The following is a 20,047-nucleotide window of genomic DNA, read 5'->3' as shown; positions in this document are numbered from 1 at the left end:
GGAAAACATTTAATTCGGAAGGTAAAAACCTTAGTAGGAGTTTAAGAGCGAAAATATTCATCTCCCTCTACAGTCAGGCTGGGCTTCTCAATATTCTTGTCGGCCGCGTGATCGTTTCTGGGTCTGCTCTGAGCCATTGCCACCCCAATCCAAATCCCTCCAGCCTGAAGATCTGCTCACATCCTATCCTTCCTAGGAAACACCTGCCTGCAGCACTCTGTGTCATATGCAGTGTCTCGCCCAGATCTTGTTGCTTTTGCTAACTTAAGGTGTAAGAATTAAGCATTTGTTTTAGAAACCTAGGCTTTCTTCAGTAATGAAATTTCTGAAACAAAACTTCAGTTTACGTCTGTTACATGGAAGCACCAAATGTTTGATGAAATTCTACCCTGAGGGCACCTGAGTGGCTTAGTCAGTTAAACATGGGGACTGTTTGATTTGGGCTCAGATCATGATCTCAGGGTTGTGAGATCAAGCCCTGCACTGGGCTCTGCACTATGCAATGGAGCCTGCTTAAGACTCTGTCTCTGCCCTTACCCATCTGCTCAGCTCAGTGTGCATTCTCTCTCTTAAGTAAATTCATTCATTCATTCTACTCTGAATTCACTGAGAGCAATGTGTCACATTAATTGAAGAAAGTAAACATACATATAATTTGTAATATATTTCATCCTCTAAAGTAAACTAATGATTTTCTTACAATTTTTCTTTTAATTTTAGCAAGATCCGTATATAGCATCTATGGAACACCATACTGATTGGGTAAACGACATTGTACTTTGTTGTAATGGGAAAACATGTAAGTACTTCTTCGGATTATTGGGCTTCTAGAAGTTTTTTATTCAATTTGATATGCTTTTCATTTTTTATGTACTTTTTTATTGAAATTTGACATATATACAGAAAAGCACACACACCTTGAGAACCCAGCTTCGTAAGTTTATGGGTGAACACCCATGTCTACATACAGATTACCAGAAGCCCCCTTGGACTGTCCTTTTAATCACTCCCTTATGCCCAAAGATAACTGCTTTCCTGTCTTCTGAGCACTGTAGATTAATTTTTCCTGCATTCGGATTATATATAAATAGACTGATAGCAATATGTATTCTTTTAGCCTTATTAATGTGTCTTTTGTTCATGTTATGGTACAATCCATTTCTTGGTTTTGCAGTCTGTGTTAGAGAAATTTTTCTCAATCAGATTAGTTGCTCCTTCAAGTGAAACATTAAAAAAAGGTTTCCCTGCCTCGTTTAAAAAATATTTGAGGGGGACTGGGTGGTTAAGCATCTGCCGTCAGCTCAGGTCATGATCCCAGGGTCCTGGGATTAAGCCCCGTGTCAGGATCCCCGCTCAGCAGAAAGTCTGCTTCTCCCTCTGTCCCTCCCCCTGTTCGTGCTCTCTGTCTCTCTCAAATAAAAACAAAATCTTAATAAATAAATAAGTAAATATTTGAGACAAAATACAGTAGGTTCTAGGAGGAGCTTTTTGGTGTGTGTGTGTGTGTGTGTGTGTGTGTATCTGTGTGTGAACATTGGTTTCCAAGTATGTTGCATTGTTTTAAGTCTTTAAAATGGTGAAAAGTCTTACTACTCAGGTTTGTTTATTCTTTGCCTCTTCTAGTAATATCTGCTTCTTCTGATACGACAGTGAAAGTGTGGAATGCACATAAGGGATTTTGCATGTCAACACTAAGGACACATAAGGTAAAACAACAAATGTAATTTTCAGTGTCTCTCGTATAATACTGAGATCTCGCTACTTTATGTGGCTCCTTTCCTTACTGATCTAGTAGATCATTGTATGTGTGTTCTGTTACAGGATTATGTAAAGGCCTTAGCATATGCCAAGGATAAAGAACTGGTAGCTTCGGCTGGGTTGGACAGACAAATATTCCTTTGGGATGTGAATACTTTAACAGCATTGACTGCCTCAAATAACACTGTCACAAGTAAGGTGTTTGAAAAAAATTTCTTGAATTCAAGTTGACATAAAGAATGGTTTATGAAACGTCTTTGATAGGTTTGCATCGAGACAGTGGTTCATATTTTGAGAATACTTCTACCTACGGTGTTCTAACCCCCAAGAGTATGTTTGAACAACAACGAGCTAATTCCTCACTACAGTCTAAAAATGGTAACTTCTTCAGGTGTAACCTGGTTATTTTTGTTACAAGTGCATGTCCTGGCTCCCTAGGTAAAGTGTAGGTTCCTGCAGGGCAAAGGAATCTGTCTTATCGTTACTTTGTACCTCGCACAGCATTGCCTGACCCAAAGCTGCAGTCTCAGCAGATACTGTTGATAGAGGTGGTGATTACTTGACAAAGTAGGCAGTTTCTGACTCTTAGAAGTATCACTCTGTCTTTTGAGCCCTTGAGTTGATGGAGTTGATGGCTAAGGTGAAGAACAGGCCTCCAGTACCGATTTTAGGGGACCCTTTCAGAGCCGCTCTACACATTCCAGCCGATTTCAGAAGAGTTCAGAGGGGTTGGGTGCCTCCAGAGGCAATTCACAGACATTCAGAGCTGGTTAATAATAGCATGGGTTTCTCATCAGCTAAGAAGAGATCTCAGATTACCAGATCAGACCCAAACAAGTCTAGATTTGAAACTCATCCTCACAGCTGGCTCAACCTACTAGAGTCCTCTAGGCCAGGTGGCAGAATGGACACTTAGGAGCACCTTATTGGCTAACCCTGGCCTGGAAAGTCTGTGTTCAGGATCTGAGCTATCTAGATCCCTACATATAGGTCCAATTTGTTGTGGCTGTGGAATTCTTACACTGACATAGCTAAAACAGTTGTAAGATAATCTAGGATGTGCCAGGAAGGGCATGTTAAGAGACTGATGTTTATAATTTCTTGAATATTGTTCTGCCCTTTTCCCCAGGAAATATGCAAAACTGTAAACACTACCCTCCCTTTGTTCTCCTTGCTTTTTCACCAGTGCATCACTGTAGTGATTCAGCACCTGGTCCCTGCTGGGGACTGTCATGACAGATCATTTAGTTTTCTCTAGATGGAGGGTCTACCTCAAAGAGACAGTGACAAGAGGGAACGAAGCAAAAGAAGTCAGAATTGTCCCAAGGTCAGAGACCAGGGGTAACAGATTCTGCAGTAGATACATCTTGCTTAGAATTATTTAGCGAGATTACCACACAGGTTGATTTATGATAGAAATCTGAGAGCTAACATTTATTGAGTACTTACTACACTAATTTTCTAAATATGTGCTTATATTAACTACTTCACTCTTAAGTCCTCAGTATGTTTATTTACTTCTTATTGAAAATTAGGATCAAATTGTATAGACAGTTTTATATGCAACTTTTTTCACCTCAGTAAAACTTAGATCTGAATCAAAGAGTGTGAGCATGATTCTTGCTACACATTGCCTAATGTCCTTCCAAGAGTTGTACCAAACAAGTTGTACTTACCCCACAACTAATGTATGGGAGTACCATTGTACTATTTTTGAGAACTGTTAGCTCATTGAAAATCTAAATTGGTAGGTGAAAATAATGTTTTTTGTTTTGATTTGTGTTTCCTTGAAAATTATGAGTTTGGACATATTTTTCATATTTATTAGCATATGTGTATCTATGAAAATACATAGATACTTACATAAATAAATAAAATACTTATGTCGATAGTTTTTAAATAGCAGTGCAATTCAGTTTGGCAAATAATTATTGAGCACCATACTCAAATCTAGAAATGATGTAAATTTTGATAAAAGTCTTGTTTAGAATGACCTCCATCATAGCTAGATTTCTTTTCCGTAGAGCACTCACAAAGATAAGATTTTCTTTTTTTTTATTATTTATTTTCTCACCATAGCACATATTCTTCCCGACGTCCATCGCCCAACCACCCCATCCTCCAGTAACCCCTCCAGTAACCCTCAGTTAAGATTTAAGATTTTCTAAACCAAATAATTAAACTTAAAATTTTTGCTGACTAGCTGCCGAACAGCTGATGATTTTGTTAACATTTGCTTCGTTTATCCCTAATAGCTTCTTCTTTAAGTGGGAACAAAGATTCCATTTATAGCCTGGCAATGAATCAACTGGGAACAATCATTGTGTCAGGGTCCACTGAGAAGGTAAGGGTATATTTTAACACTGGAAAACAAAGACACCAAAATAATTTGATCTGTGTAATTACTAAATATATAGACCATGGTTTTGCCTGGAGGGTGCTAAAGGAAGGGTTTTATTTGAACAAACAAGAATGTAACTATATAATTACTGTCGTGTGTGGTGATGGGGGCAGGGTGGATGGGTGAGGGAGGCCTATTTGTGTTTTGACATTAGAAAGGCTTCCTCCTACTTGAGAAGACGGGGCCTCAGCCAGTGTCTTTGGAGACCAGTATTTCCTTCTCAGAATGTAAAGGTTGTCATTTGACTTCTAAATCATTTATCATTGAAATTTGTTCATGGATATACACAGGTTGTATGATATTTTGTTCAAATACACAGGTTTTAAGGGTATGGGATCCAAGAACGTGTGCAAAACTAATGAAGCTGAAAGGACACACCGACAATGTCAAAGCACTGCTGTTGAACAGAGATGGCACACAGGTACGTACATGCACGTTTACCTAAGGACCTTGTCCAGAATTCCGGGCACCAGAAATGTCCCGCTTTCTTGCCTAGGTTGATCTCAACCCAAAGCCACACATAAACTGTGGTATACTTTTAAAACCTTAAAATACTCAATTGTATATAATAGTAATCCACATTTTGAAATTACTCTGTTTGCATCACTTCTAAATAAAGGCCAAACAAGAAGTTCTCCCCCTGGGGGCGCCTGGGTGGCTCAGTGGGTTAAGCCGCTGCCTTTGGCTCAGATCATGATCTCAGGGTCCTGGGATCAAGTCCCACATCCGGCTCTCTGCTCAGCAGAGAGCCTGCTTCCCTCTCTCTCTCTGCCTGCCTCTCTGTCTACCTGTGATCTCTCTCTGTCAAATAAATAAAATCTTAAAAAAAAAAAAATTCCCTCAGAATAATACTTACATCAACTAGTATATGCAGTTATGATGTATATAGGACAAAACAATTTAAAATGTTACTTTGTATAAAGCAAAAGGAAGTTTTGGTATTGAATGCTTTGTGCTAGTGAATTAAGGAAAGATTTGCTGACGGTGGGTCTGACTTTGGGCAAATCCTCTCATTTGACTGTAGATACAGTGTATAAGTTTAGTCACCTGTCGTAATACTTAAGAGTCAGCACTTCAAAGGAAAACATCTTGGTAATGTTTGAACATGTACTGATGCTCTAGTATTTTGTTAGGTGCGTAATTCTGTTTGTTCTGTAGCAGTGGGAAAATGATCTTTCATCGATGTAGATGATAAAAACAAAAACCGAGCACCATTTTCAGTTAAGACCTAACACTACCCTATACCTCTGCCTCCCCCAGCCATTTTTTCTCATGGGCCAGGGAGAAGCCCAGAGCTAACTGGGATTGATTGTGAGCAGGTTAGGAAAGGGAGAGTAGGGAGGTGGCATGATGAGAGGTGCCATCACTTTTGTGGAAATTACATCATAGGAGCTGCCTCACACATGGACTAGAGAAACCTTTGTCTCCAGAGGTGAGAGAGAGGTTTGGAAAACTAGCCCAACCAAGAACTCATCTTCAGAACCAAGCAAAGATAGGCTTGAAGGTGCCCATGGAGGTCTTTGGAGATGCAGAAGGATCTAGATGTTAATGTACTTTTTGGTCTAGAGGAGAAAATTTCATGTTACTTGTCCTTAGTTTACTCATCTGCAAAGTAGGGACCATAACATTTGTTTGTATGGTTGTGAGAAGATTACAAATAGTAAATATATTCTTGTCTATAGGCCATGGCATTTTCTAGCATTGTTGAGTTCCTTTCCAGCCCCATTTTCTTAAGAATCTAAGAAGCCCAGTTCGGTCAGCTCCTCACTGTTTGCAGTGTAGCTGTTGGGCTACACCTGAGATGGCTGCCCCTGCCTTGTTCTGTGAGGTTCGTTCAGGATTTGACTGTGTCTTGTGGTCTTCATGGGACTGAAATGGGACTGTGGGCAAGATGGTTTTCAGTAGGAGGCCAATGGGCTCGGCAGACTTTCTAAAGCTCCTCCTGCTGCTATACTCCTTGCCTTGTTTCCTATCTATATAGTCATGAATGTGCTTTTTAGGTAGCACGTATGGTTACAGATGCACTTCATGTGAAGTAAGCTCCACTTACTGTAAGCAGACCGTTGGAAATGCTGCCCTTGAGTGGTAGAGCACATAATTCTGCAGATACCAGCCTCCTTGAGTTCCTCCTCCATCCATTTTCCTTCTTGGCAGTAGAGGTGAAATATAAACTTAACCACCAACTACACATCACACTTAGGGAATTGATCAACAAAATAGCAGTAACAACTACTTGTTCAAGTCAAAGGAGAAGAAAGAATCCTTTGACTACTGATTCTCAAACTCTTATAATATCTGAGAGAGATAGATAGTTGTTGGACAAGAGCACGTACTGCATCCCACAGAGTTGCCCTGCAAGTTTCTAATGAAGGATCTCTTGGTGACATCAGGAGTTGGGAACTTGTGATAAGATATGCATAATAGGCCAGTGAATCCCATCGACATCCCCATTTGTTCTGTTGTTTATTTAGCAAATCTTACTATTTGAGGACTGTTGCCACTATAGTTGTTTTGAATAGTGCCAATATTATTGGGCTGAGGCACCTGACATTTCAGCCCTTGTACTTACTAAGGCAGTTGCTTAAGAAACTGGGACAATCTTCTGTCTTGGTTTGAGTCAGTGGCATTCTTCTGTGTCCCTCACAGAAGAATGATAGGTTCTTGATAGGTTCAATGATAGGTTTTCCTATCATTGAAGTTTTGCCAAACCTGGCTTAAAGTCTAGGGGTGTTTAAGCGTCAAGCCACTCCTTCCCCCAACTTACCTTATGCACTTTGTTGCTGACTGTTGACAGTTACAGTTGCATATGCATTCCAGAAACACTTGTGTTGGTCAGCAGCAGCCTGGCCTCAGTACACTGGTTCCCCCTCATTTCTGTTGGTAAAAGCACAAAAACCTGATCAGGGCTGTAGACTCTGTGCCCCTAAGTCTAATGTAGTAGAACCATTGAGGTCCTTCTGTCCTAGTCCCAAGAATTACTTTCTAGTGACAGGGTCTTCACATTTATCTAGTGAAAGGGTGGAGGTAGTGGGAAATGTATGATGATTACTCTAGCTCCTACAAGGTAGCAGGCACTAGAATTCCTATAAAATAGGCATATCCTTCAACTATACTACCAAATGCTGCAAAGAAGTTGGCCAGCATTGTACTTTTTTTTTTTTAATTTTATTTATTTATTTGACAGAGAAAGAGACAGTGAGAGAGAAAACACAAGCAGGGGGAGTGGGAGAGGGAGAAGTAGGCTCCCTGCTAAGCAGGGAGCCTGATGTGGGGCTCAGTCCCAGGACCCTGGAATCATGACCTGAGCTGAAGGCAGATGGTTAACGACTGAGCCACCCAGGCACCTCAAGCATTGTACTTTAAAAGTAATTGTTGTCTCCTTAGGGGCCTACTTTTTAGTGGTCTTAGATTACAGTTGCCATCAGAGATTATTTTGTGTTCAGTATCAGAGTTGATACAGCTCTGTTCCCTCATCTGCTTTTAGCTGTATGTTTAGGTTTGGGACTTACCTCTTCCCTACTACAGGTTGCCTGGGCTACTAGGACTTAGCTTTCCTTATCCTAAAGTTGTCAGACCTTACTCTCTGGAGATACATAGCCTAGATCTGAGTGATTAAAGCTACACCAACAAGGGCATCTGGGTGGTGCAATTGTTAAGGATCTGCCTTTGGCTCAGGTCATGATCCCAGAGTCCTGGGGTCGAGCCCTGCATCCAGTCCTGCATCACACCTTACATCTAGCCCAGCATCAGGCTCCCTGCTTGGCAAGAAGCCTGCTTCTTCCTCTCCTACTACACCTGCTTGTGTTTCCTCTCACTGTCTTTCTGTCAAATAAATATATAAATAAATTTTTAAAAATAAATAAAGCTACACTAACAGCTTTGCCACCTCAGAGTAGCAATTCTTCTTGGACGGGGGAGCCCCTCCTTGGCCTCTCTCCATCAGATTGCATGGGTCCTCCCACAGGTATGTCAGAGGTCTGCTTGTAACTTCCTCCAGACAGTTTCCTTGTTGGTTAGGCTCTTGGTTGCCTTGTAACCAATTGGAGTAAGGAATTAAAACACTGATGCCCCTGGCAGTTTATGGGGGAGCTTCCTAGTGGGTGTTCATATAATTAAACATGTCCAGAGTTCTAAAGGCCCCTTCCTGTCACAGGGCACGCCAATAAATCTTAATATTCTTGAAGTCCTCATCTATTCAGACACTTTTTAAGTCTCCAAGCCCACAACTATCTTTTCTTCTTTGAAGCTCTTTGCCTTCTTAATTTCTTATACCAGCACCAGCAGTTGCTTTTTCTTGACACCATTTTTTTCCCCCAAAGAAGCAAGTTTTTATTCTCTTTTGCAAATCACCACAGTAACTGGTAGTGAACCCCAGGCATGCCAAATATGAATGGGGTGTGGCCAGTTCAGCCTCTTTCTATCAGAGTCACAGTGTGCTCAGCCATACTTTGTGTGCCAGCATCTTCTATGTAGTTGATGCTCCTGAGCCTTCAGAAAGTGTCAGAATTGCTGATGTTAACTCTGAATGCTGAAGGTCCATATTTTATATTAATGTTGAACTTGAGGCTCAGATGGGAAGTATGCAAGATCACAAAGAGTGAGTGATAAGCCTGAAACTAGATTTTGCTTCTTATTAATGGAATTAGTGACTCTTATTAATGGAATGTCAAGAGACCTTATTAATGGAATTAATGATTCTTATTAATGGAATATCAGAGACCTGGCAGGCCATTAGGAATCCATTGCCATGAGGGAGAGGTGAGACAGAGGTGTGACCTAGGGCTCCAAAAGGCCTTTTAGCCTAGTGCAAAGGTTGTCAACCTTAGTGTACCAGAATGACCTGGAAAGCTATCAAAACACAGATTGATAGACCCTGCCAGAGTTTTTGCCTCATCAGGTTTAGAATCTGCCTCATTAGCTTTGGAATCAGACCAGGTATCTGCATTTTTAAAAAGTTCCCTGGGGATGCTGATTCTGCATGTGGCCAGGTAGGAGAGGAAAGAGGCAGTTTTGCTCAAAAAGTTTCCTCTGCTTTAGCATGCACTGTTGCCTTTGGTCATTTCAGCCTGTGGTGCATGCTTATCAGAGGTCTTCATCAGAGGCAGAAATACGGGTTGTTAGACGTGGGTGTTTGACACTATAGAGTCAAGAGAGGCACCAACTGCAGAGCACAGCAAAGCAGGAACTTTTCTGGTTGGAACTTATTCTAACTTCAACTTTCTTCGTTTTCAGTGCCTTTCTGGCAGTTCTGATGGGACCATTCGCCTTTGGTCCCTTGGCCAGCAGAGATGTATAGCAACATATCGAGTCCATGATGAAGGTGTTTGGGCTCTGCAAGTCAATGATGCCTTCACACATGTGTATTCTGGAGGAAGGGACAGAAAAATTTACTGTACAGACCTAAGAAACCCTGACATTCGGCTACTAATTTGTGAAGAAAAAGCACCAGTTCTCAAGGTATGTCCCGTATTTTAGTTGAGTGGTTAAGATTGTTACATGTACTAGCAATCTGGCAAAATCTGTATGAAAACATGAATCAGCTGTGGATTTGTAAAAACAAGTATTTTAATTTTCGTTAGTCACTTACAGAAGAAATTGTGACTTCTTCTGTACCTCAGTGACATGTAGCTGTCCCACTGGCGAATCCTAGTGCGATTGGCCCACATTGCTCCTGAGCTCAGTTGGCCTTCCTAACCTGTCCTTAGTGGAGGGATGTGACAAGTTCAGGTATCTATGAGCAGATAACAGGAAAGCACAAGTATGTCCACTGCCCAAGAAGGAGGATGTGGAAGAGTTGCTCCAGAAGAGAGAACAAGCCAGTTCATACTTCAAACCGTGACTGCCTCAAAGTAGTCCTGATTGCCAATCAGTCAGGGTGAAGGGGTACTCCAGAAGCCGTCCACATTGACACCTGCTGAAAGTGATGCCTGGACTGCAAAATGGCCTTGTCATCGTATGACAAGTTGCTCAGTTTCCCTGATAATCTCAGAACTACACATTAAAACCATAGTAAAGAGATTTCCAGATTTAAAATGGAGGCATAAGGACAGCACTACTTTCTTCTCACAGAAGTCATCCAAAAACAAGAAAAGCAAGAAACAGAACTGCAGATACCCACGGAACTAAAAGACCCCTGAAACTCAGACCACAGTATAAAAGGAAGGGCTGAAAAAAGGAATAGAGATCGAATGAGACCATTGAGGCGGTGCTTGTGGCCTAGGAGCGCACACATCCTGGCCGAGTATAGCTCTTCAACATAGGTGTTGCCCCTGGAGGACAAAACCAGTAATCTAGGGAAGCAGGGGAGTTGATGCTGAAATCAAGAGTCTGTGCAGGAAGCAGGCTGCTGGGGGCCAACAACAGGGAGAAGAGACACTGCGTGTGAGTCCTGCAGCTGCCAGGATCTCTTGGCTGTGGAGAAAAAGGTGCAAAAACTTAGTGGTGCCATAACTGTGTGTTAGAAGAAACATCACTTTGAAATAAAGAGGATTCCTACTTGCTAGGAGTCTATCTATCCCACTACTCCCAACCTTCAATTTCCTGGCACAAGAAGAATAGTGGATGACTGACCATAGAGTGATTTCATGTGCATGCTGTCTATATGCATGGGTGTAGGGACATATTTCTGTGTGTTCTATTTTAAAAATACAGAAGGTACACAGTACATAGATATACTATTCTTAGGTGAGGGAGGTGAATTATGTGGGTACTTGTCACTTTTGCTATGTTGGGATTTTTTTTGCTACAAACATTTTCAAAGAGAAAAGGAGACCTACTTCCTTGTTACTAAAAAAAAAAATACAAAATACAAGAGTAACAAAAACAAAATTATGGTAAGTCACCCTTTGACAGTACCTATTTGGATCCCCTAATTATTTAATTTAAAATTACGCTGAAACTTTCAGCCACTGTTTTTGGTGAAAAGTCACCCCTATTATATTTGTAAAGGCCATTTTTCCTTTAGCAGAGACACTCCCTCATTATTCTGTGCAACCCTAGCTTTTACCGCCTGCCACGGTGCAGTCAGCATACAGTCAGCATAGAGTCAGCATACAAACATGGAATGAAGGAGTTGATGTTTAATAATAGGTAGCTAGTCCCGGCAGCTCAGGAGAGTCTGCATTCCACAGAGTGGTGTTTTTGTGCTTTGTTTTCAGATGGAGCTTGATAGATCAGCTGATCCCCCTCCCGCAATCTGGGTTGCCACGACTAAGTCTACAGTAAATAAATGGGTAAGGGAACCGCTGTATCCCTGACAGAGGTTTGTAAACATGTGGTTTAGTTATTGCAGACCTGCCAGATACCAGTAGTAAATGCTCAAGATGAACCTGATGCTCGGCATGCTTTTGAACAGTGCAAAAATCTGAAAGCCTCTGTGAGTGCTCTGAAGGATTGTACTAAAATTAAGATAACAGTCCAAATGAAGCTTCTGACTTCTTTGTCAGGAGCCAAGATAGACATTTGGTGTGCCTAGAGTAGGCACTGTTGCCTGATAAAACCAGTAAATGTTAGTACAACATCTGAGCTCACAAAACTGCCTTTGAAAACAGGCAGCCCAGGTCCAGGTTTTCCCCACTATCTGAAAGTTCGCTTCCCACCATTATGATTACCCATTGTCTCTAACCAGAAGAAATCAGAAGAGAATTTTTGCTTTTATAAAATGGTGATTGCTTCTTTGTCTTTACACTGTCTTGGCTTATAAAAGACTTCATACAAGTGCTTAACTTTTGGATAGCAGGGAATACCATACCAACATGGCAGGGACACTGTTAGGTTTCTGTTCTTCCAAATGTAAGAGAAAATAGAAAAATTGTGCTTTCAAATTCATTCCTTTTTTCCTCATAGCATGAAGAGCAGGGATAGAAATAGAGGATAACCAAAGAGGTCATTATTTAAAGTGCTTTTAATTCTTAAATGTTCATTAAAGAAGATTTAAGTTTTCTTGCTTACCCGACTATATGTGGATAACAAAAGAGAGACTATATGTTCCCATTTGTTTCTGTTTATACACTAATCAAGTGGCCTTTCTCAGCTTTCTCAGTACTTGTAAAAAATGTTATATATCTTGTCTAAATTTCATTGTCCCAATGTGAGATCAATATAACTTTACCTGGAAGAATGCCTACTTTTCCTTCCAAAAAGACAGTATTAATATTCCCATCTTAATCCTTGGTTTGTTTCTTGAAGTTGTGGTAGATAATTACACTTTATGATTAAGTATTTTTTGGTTGATGTTACTGTTTTGGTTTTTCTCATTTGTCCTTTGTTTTTCTTGCCACTTTTAACAGATTGGCAAAGCTTAGAAAGCATAAAATGATTAAAAAATGAATTTTGTTCCTTTAGACCTTGAAGGGAATTCATAATTTTAGAGCCTCTGGAGATTATGACAATGACTGTACAAATCCTATAACACCACTTTGTACGCAGCCTGACCAGGTTATTAAAGGTGAGTAAGGAAGGTGGGAGGTATTATATCTTTTACCGAGGCTAATTATAGTTATTAAGAGATTGACAAAAATAAAGGAGGCAACCTTCCTTTCAGTGTAATTCTGATGTCAATAGAAGACACAGTGTATTGGTTTATTTTTAATAGAAGAAAAATATTCTTTAAATGCTAGTTACTTTAAAAAGCAGACTTTCTTGAGGTAAACTTTTTGCCCAGCATCAGAATAGTTGTGGTCTGTGGCGGGCTAAGAACCACTTTGTAAAATATAGAGGGTTGAATGTTATCTTTTGGCACAAGTCAGATCTGGTCCCCGACTTCTCTGTGCTTCAGCTGGAAGTGGCACCTCTGACTTGAAACACCTGAGTGAGGAGTAGAATGCTGAACAGGTGTTCATCACAGTTCTGTGTCCATGCTAATGCCTCAAGAATCACATGTGCATGCCCGAGGCAGAGTTAGAGATGGGACTGATCCAGACATCTGCTGTTATCACTTGAACTTTTCCCAGTGGTTAAAACTGTTTGCCCTTAACAGTTTTCTACTGGAAGCCCCTCGAAGGAGGGAGTTTTTTCATCTATAATCTGTTTTTTAAAATCAGACAGTTTGGGGGGCACCTGGGTGGCTCAGTGAGTTAAGCCTCTGCCTTCGGCTCAGGTCATGGTCTCAGGGTCCTGGGATTGAGCCCTGCATCAGGCTCTCTGCTCAGCAGGGAGCCTGCTTCTCCCTCTCTCTCTGCCTGTTGCTCTGCCTACTTGTGATCTGGCTCTCTCTGACAAATAAATAAATAAAATCTTTTAAAAAAAAAATAAAATAAAACCAGACAATTTTTCTTAGGTTCACCTTAAACAGCCATATATATATGTAAAACTGTATGTGTATCTTTTGACTCTCCTTCTCCTTTGTGGTAGATTGTATGATTTCTGTTGTTACATGCCAATGAGTAATTACTGCCATATGGTGAATTTAAACAGGGAATTATTTTCCTAATTGTGTGGGTTTTTTTCCTTTAGGGGGTGCGAGTATTATTCAGTGTCACATTCTTAATGATAAGAGACATATATTAACCAAAGATACCAATAATAATGTGGCATATTGGGATGTATTGAAGGTGAGTAACTTTTTGTATTAAATATAGATAATTGGGTCATGTATCCCCTTTATTTTTTGTATAAAATATATATATATGAAATAACCAAAGTAATAAGTACAAAATTAAGATTAGACTGCAATAGTACTTTTTTTGGGGCGTGGATACTTTTTTATACAAGTATTTAGATGAGACAATAGTTTATCTTTTTTTTTTTTTTTTTTTTTTTGAGGCCATGGTTTATCTTAAAAGCACCTAAAATTTTGGTGGAACCATTTCTGCTGTGTTATTTGCTGCCTTACCTTAAAGTAAATATATCACATTTCCTCATCCTTGACATTATTGACATTTTGGGCCAAGTAAGTCTTTGTTGAAGGGGCCAGGATAGAGTGGGATCTGTCCTGTGCATGATAGGGTGCTTAGCACCACCCTCAGCTGCTACCCAGCAGGTGCCAGTAACCACCTTCCCTTCCACTGCAGCTTTAGTTGTGATAGCCAAAACTCTCTCCAGATATTGCTAAATGTTTAGGGGGAGGAAGAAAGAAGCAGCATACAAAATCACCCCAGGATAAGAATCCTTACAGTGCACAAAATAAATTTAGCCATTTCTTAGGGTTTATAGACATCACTGTGAGTGTAAGTTACAACTCTGGGTCATGTTACGCTGATCCTGTGGGATAGTTAGATGTTTTAAGCCATTCAGCCACATTCTAAATAGCACTAAAGAATTTATAGGCAGGGCGCCTGGGTGGCTCATTCAGTTAAGAATTTGCTTTGGGGGGCACCTGGGTGGCTCAGTGGATTAAGGCCTCTGCTTTCGGCTCAGGTCATGATCCCAGGGTCCTGGGATCGAGCCCCACATTGGGCTCTCTGCTCTGCTCAGCAGGGAGCCTGCTTCCCCCTCTCTCTCTGCCTGCCTCTCTGCCTACTTGTGATCTCTCTCTGTCAAAAAAATAAATAAAATCTTTAAAAAAAAAAAAAAAAAGAATCTGCTTTGGGCTCAGGTCATGCTCCCAGGGTTCACATCAGGCTCACTGCTCAGTGGGGAGCCTGCTTCTCTCTCTCTTCCCTGCTCATGCTCTTTCTCAATCTCTCTCTCTCAAATAAAATCTTTTTTTAAAAATTTATAGGCAAGTTGAAGAGTTTGCTTTTCTTGGTGGTGATAGTATATTTGTTGTATATATTATGTATTATTTCCTGAATTGAATGAATATTGTGTGCAGAGAGCTGTGTTGAGTCAGATAACAGAAAGTCTGTACCGTGATCCCCTCTGATAGGGACAGGGGTAGGGAAATGGGAAACCTTACAGATAAAAAGACGAAATTACAGGGTAGTTTATGGACAGGGGCAATTACTTACAAGTAGAGAAATCAGACGAGTGTCTTCGTGGTGGAGAAATCATTTGAAGAATGTCTTAAAGAACTCCAGCAGATGACTAATGGTAAGGCATTTTAGGAAGAGGAAGTGAGTAACAAAGGCACAGGAGGGAAGGTGGTGCTCATTCAGTGACTTTGACTTTTGTGTAATTGGAGACTAGAGGGAATGTTGGGGGGAAGCAGTAGGGGTGTAGGGGTGAAAGGTGCCATTCAAGTAATTTCCCAGAGAGTCTTGAATACAGGCCCCATGGTTGGCCTTCTTTGCTGTTCCCTAAAGAATCTAAATCTAAGATTGTACTGGAGCGGGAAGAATCCCATGCCCAGAGCAACAGTGGTCTGTGCGATGGGGAAGAAGCTGGAAGGCCGTGTCTTCAGCATAATGACTTGGGGATCTAAAGGAAGAGACAGATGTTGGATACATGATAAGGAAGAATTGAAAAGCTCTGGGGTTTTGGTTAGGCTCCTGGTTAGAAGAAATGTCTGGATCTAAAGAATAAACAGCTTGCTTTCTGAGAAGAAGGGACTGTCTGAATAGAAACCTTGGCCTGCCTGACACTTTCCCTCCCCATGGGCATGGGTATGGGAAGTCACATAATGAAGCAGTTGCCTGGTGAGCATGGTTGCAGAGTAAGAGCATAGTTGAGTGGAAAATGAAATTGCAGCAAACCCCAAAGTCCAACTGGTTTTTCTTAGGATAGAGATACACTTCTCGGGACCAAAGACTCATGTTTGTTTCAGAGAGGGGTCCTGTGGAGACTGGGAGAGTCCAGAGCAGTCCTGAGGACCTGGTCAGCAGGAAGTTAGCTACTCTCCCACTGACGCGGCCTTCGTTCTGGCCTGTGGCTGGACTTCTCATGCTGCCCAGCATCTGATGCTCTCCAGAACATAACAGAATCTAACTGGGCCAAGCTGCTCTTTCATGGTGGGCTGACTGATTTTCTGCCTGTGGATCTGATGTTCTTTCTCTCGGGCAGATTAGCCAAAGCCTTGGTAGAGTCCTGCTGTCTGGGAGGTAGCTCTGCTTAGATGGGGCACTGACCTGGCATGTTCCATAATTGGCATTTTTTGTGTCTCCAGCAGCTTTCAGTACCCAGACACTAGGCCCTGAAGTGTCAAGATCAAGTGACTGGGAGTGATGGACATGACATTAAACAGAAGTAGGGAGTCGGAAGTATTTAGGAATATAGGCTTAGAGTGAGAGAGTTGCATTCTAATCTTGGTTCTGCTAGCTACATTAGCCAAATGATCTCTGGAACATGATGAACCTCTCTATACCTCTATCTTTATTCCTAAAATGTGGGTGGCACCTATTTCTTGGTGAGGTTAAGGAGATGTTCGAGAAGTAGTTATCATAGTGCCTGGCGCATAATAGTTAAGAGGCTATTACACTGATGCAGGTGAGAGATCAGATATTTATCTGGACTAGGATGGAAAAAAACAGAATCTTGAGGAAGGTATTGAGACCTGTGGATAAGGGGGAGCTTGAATAAAAGGGTGTATAAACAAAGCAGCAGAGTGAGTCCCAGGTTCCTGGGTCAGATAGTTTGGTAAGTGGAAGTTATGGGCTGGGGGAGGTGATGTAAGAGGGAAAATGGATTGTTGGGAAAGGGAGAACACGATGAACAAGACAGTGAGTTTGAATTTATGTGAATGTCTAGATAGATAGGTCCTCACACACCAGTAAAAGAGCTGGGCCGGAGAGACAGGCTCAGCGGTCAGCAGCTGGTAGATTATAACTGAAGCAATGGGAACATCAAAGTTTCCAAGGGATACATCAGTACTGAAGAGAGAAGAAACCAGCCATCACCCTTTAGGGAACTGTTAGAAAAGAGAAAACCACAGAGGTATATAATAAAAAGGGGTTGGAAAACCAAGAGCCATTGAATGGCAGGTCAAGAACTAAGCAAGCATTTCTCGAAAGGGCTTGTGCTAGCTGGCCTACAGAGAGTTTATGTCCAGTTTGGAATGTAATGTGCCTGGGATTTAACCAGTAGGAAGGATGGTGTTGGGGCAGAGGGGTGGGCGGACAGCAGTCTTGAGGGAGTCCTTAGAGCCCTGATAGAGTGGATTGTGGAGTGATTGGGAGGTAGTGGAGCAATCGTGGATGAAATTTGACTTTGGGGAGGTGGGCAGGAAGAGGATAGAGGGATCGGAGGGTCAAGCAAAGGTTTTGTTTTGGTGTTCTCAGGTATTTTTGAGATGGGAGTAATGGGAGTGTGTTTGCTGCTTACAGGGAGAAGCTGGGAGAGACATGAGAGGGTAGATTCCCCAAGAAGTGAGGGGATCTGGAGCACAGCAACAAGGGGCACTTTTTCCCTCACAGTGGGAAGAACAGTAGTACCGATTTAAGGGGATTTTGTCAAGGCTTCTCTAATTTGGAGGAGTGGAGGTTTGTCCTGTGCTGAGGCACAGTGAGGGAGGTGACAAGGCCAAACAGAAGGAGGGTAAGATTTAACCGGGGTGTTGTGGGGAACTGATTTTGGAAACAGAAGAAACCCCAGGTGGCAGCAGTGATGAGGCTGCAGACCATACGTTTATGGTGGGAATATTGGCAAGGATTTGAGAGGCCAGCATGCCCTGTGTATTATCCATGTGGATGTGGATGTTGTCCAGGATGTTTTTAGACTCTATTTTTTTTTAGACAGGTGTGAAAATGTGTAAAATTTGGAATACCTAAGTCAGAATCGTTCAACACTTAATATTGATAATTATTATACTTTTTTGCTGTGTAGGCATGTAAAGTTGAAGACCTGGGCAAAGTGGATTTTGAAGATGAAATTAAGAAAAGATTTAAGATGGTATATGTGCCAAATTGGTTCTCAGTAGACTTAAAAACAGGGGTAAGTTAGCAGCTGATATTTGTACAATTGGGAATAGTTGAAAGTTTCTGATACAGCTAAAAAGTAGGTTTATTAGTTACAGAGTTGTATGTGTTTAAGTGTGGAGATAGTAAATTTCTCATGTTAATACTTAAAAAATGCTGGGGCGCCTGGGTGGCTCAGTGGGTTAAAGCCTCTGCCTTCAGCTCGGGTCATGATCTCAGGGTCCTGGGATTGAGCCCCACATCGGGCTCTCTGCTCAGCGGGGAGCCTCCTTCCTCCTCTCTCTTTCTGCCTGCCTCTCTGCCTACTTGTGATCTCTCTCTGTCAAATAAATAAATAAAATCTTTAAAAAAAAAAATACTTAGAAAATGCAGTTTAAAAATGCCTTTTGGTATCTCAGTAAATTAAATTGTAGTTGGAGTGAATCACATGAAACATTTTCGTTCTAAATCTGTGGCTTAGCTTCTTAGTCAAATAGTACAGATAAATAGGGCCTTAGAGGCTTATTTGGAAAATGTATTGGAATGGAATGCCACTTACAGTTTTTTTTTTTGACAGATGTTGACTATTACTTTGGATGAGAGTGATTGTTTTGCTGCTTGGGTTTCTGCAAAAGATGCTGGCTTCAGCAGCCCTGATGGGTCAGATCCAAAATGTGAGTTTAAGTGTTCTTTCTTCCTTTCCTCCTTTCAAAAGAGAAGGTGGATCTGTGCTGAGTTGGGTTTTCTTTTTGTTTCGATTTGTTTTTTGCTATCTGCTCTTTTATTTTTTTAACAATATTTGAGGTTTTTAAAAATCATATTCTCTCTTGAAAATGGAAAATACTGTTCATTTTAAATGTTTTGTGGGGTCTTGATTTTTCTCACAATCTGTGGTTTAGCTTTAACAATTAAACACTCAACACACTCTCTACCCTTAAACCTTTCTGGAAATCTGATAGGGTAGGAAAAATGAAGCTGGGAAACAATTCTGTTGTTTTCCTTTTTTTTTTTTTTTTTTTAATTGAGATATAATTGACATAACATTAGGTTCAGTTTCACATGTACAACATGATTCAGTATTTGTATATACTACAAAATGACCACAAGTCCAGTTAATACTCATCATCACAGTATAAAATCACACATTTTTCCCCTTGTAATGAGAACTTTAGAGATCTACTCTTAGCCACTTTGAAATATGTGTTACAGTATTATTAACTGTAGTCACCATGTTGTACACTGTACCCCTGTGACTTTATTCATGTTATAACTAGATGTTTGTACCTTTTGACTCTGTCCACTTCCCTACCCCCTGCCTCCGGCAACCACCAATCTATTCTCTGTATCTATGAGTTTTGGGTTTTGTTTTTGGTTTTTTTTTTTAAGATTCGACATTTAAGTGAAATCGTATGCTATTTGTCTTCCTCTCTCTAACTTATTCCACATAGCCTTCAGTGTCCACGTAAGTTATTGCAAATAGCAGGATTTTGTTCTTTTTTATGGATGAATAACATTCCATTGTACATACATATCACGTTTTTTCTTTATACATTCATCCATTGGTGAACATTGGTTGTTTCCGTATCTTGGCTATTGTAAATGCAGCTGCAGTGAACATGGGAGGTCCATATATCTTTTCAAGTTAGTGTTTTCATTTCTTTGGATAAATACCCAGAAATGGAATTGCTAGGTAATATGGCAGTTCTATTTTTAAGCTTTTTGAGGAACCCTTGTACTTTTTTCCACAGTGGCTGCACCAATTTACATTTTCACCACCAGTGCACGAGGGTTCCCTTTTCTCCACATTTTCTTGAACGCTTGTTATATTTATCTTTTTGATAATAGCTGTTCTAGCATGTGAGGTGTAGCTTGTGGTTTTGATTTGCATTTACCTGATAGTGACATGAGCATTTTTTCATATACTTTTTGGCCATCTGTATGTCTTCTTTGGAAAAATGTCTATTCAGCTATTCTACCCATTTTTTTTTATAATATTATATTTATTTATTTTTTTAAAGATTTATATATTAGAGAGAATGAGCAGTGGGGAGGGGCAAAGAGACAGAGAAGAGAGAGAGAAGCAAACTCCCTGCTGAGCAGGAAGTGTGATGCAGGGCTCCATCCCACAACCTGAGCTGAAGGCAGATGCTTAACCGACTGAGCCACTCACGCACCCCTG

The 20,047-nt window shown here is 40.9% G+C and overlaps 1 protein-coding gene across 8 annotated transcripts in view; it reads left to right on the top strand.

The window, feature by feature from the left end:
• WDR48 (WD repeat domain 48) overlaps positions 1-20,047 on the top strand; it is a 50,446-nt gene that overhangs the window by 19,297 nt on the left and 11,102 nt on the right. For 7 of the 8 annotated variants that reach the window (XM_032348747.1, XM_032348487.1, XM_032348306.1 and 4 more), the window contains 11 exons: positions 721-799; positions 1,624-1,706; positions 1,822-1,951; positions 4,014-4,102; positions 4,479-4,580; positions 9,392-9,616; positions 11,317-11,391; positions 12,503-12,605; positions 13,613-13,710; positions 17,798-17,905; positions 18,446-18,542. In XM_032348747.1, coding sequence (XP_032204638.1) covers positions 721-799; positions 1,624-1,706; positions 1,822-1,951; positions 4,014-4,102; positions 4,479-4,580; positions 9,392-9,616; positions 11,317-11,391; positions 12,503-12,605; positions 13,613-13,710; positions 17,798-17,905; positions 18,446-18,542 — 1,189 coding nt within the window. The remainder of the gene's footprint in view (positions 1-720; positions 800-1,623; positions 1,707-1,821; positions 1,952-4,013; positions 4,103-4,478; positions 4,581-9,391; positions 9,617-11,316; positions 11,392-12,502; positions 12,606-13,612; positions 13,711-17,797; positions 17,906-18,445; positions 18,543-20,047) is intronic. The other variant, XM_032348669.1, reaches the window with a different exon arrangement.

Source organism: Mustela erminea, chromosome 1 (genome assembly GCF_009829155.1).
Source record: "Mustela erminea isolate mMusErm1 chromosome 1, mMusErm1.Pri, whole genome shotgun sequence".
Lineage (NCBI taxonomy): Eukaryota > Metazoa > Chordata > Mammalia > Carnivora > Mustelidae > Mustela > Mustela erminea.
The sequence above is the reverse complement of the archived record's forward strand: the minus strand, read 5'-3'. Positions and strand labels throughout refer to the sequence as shown.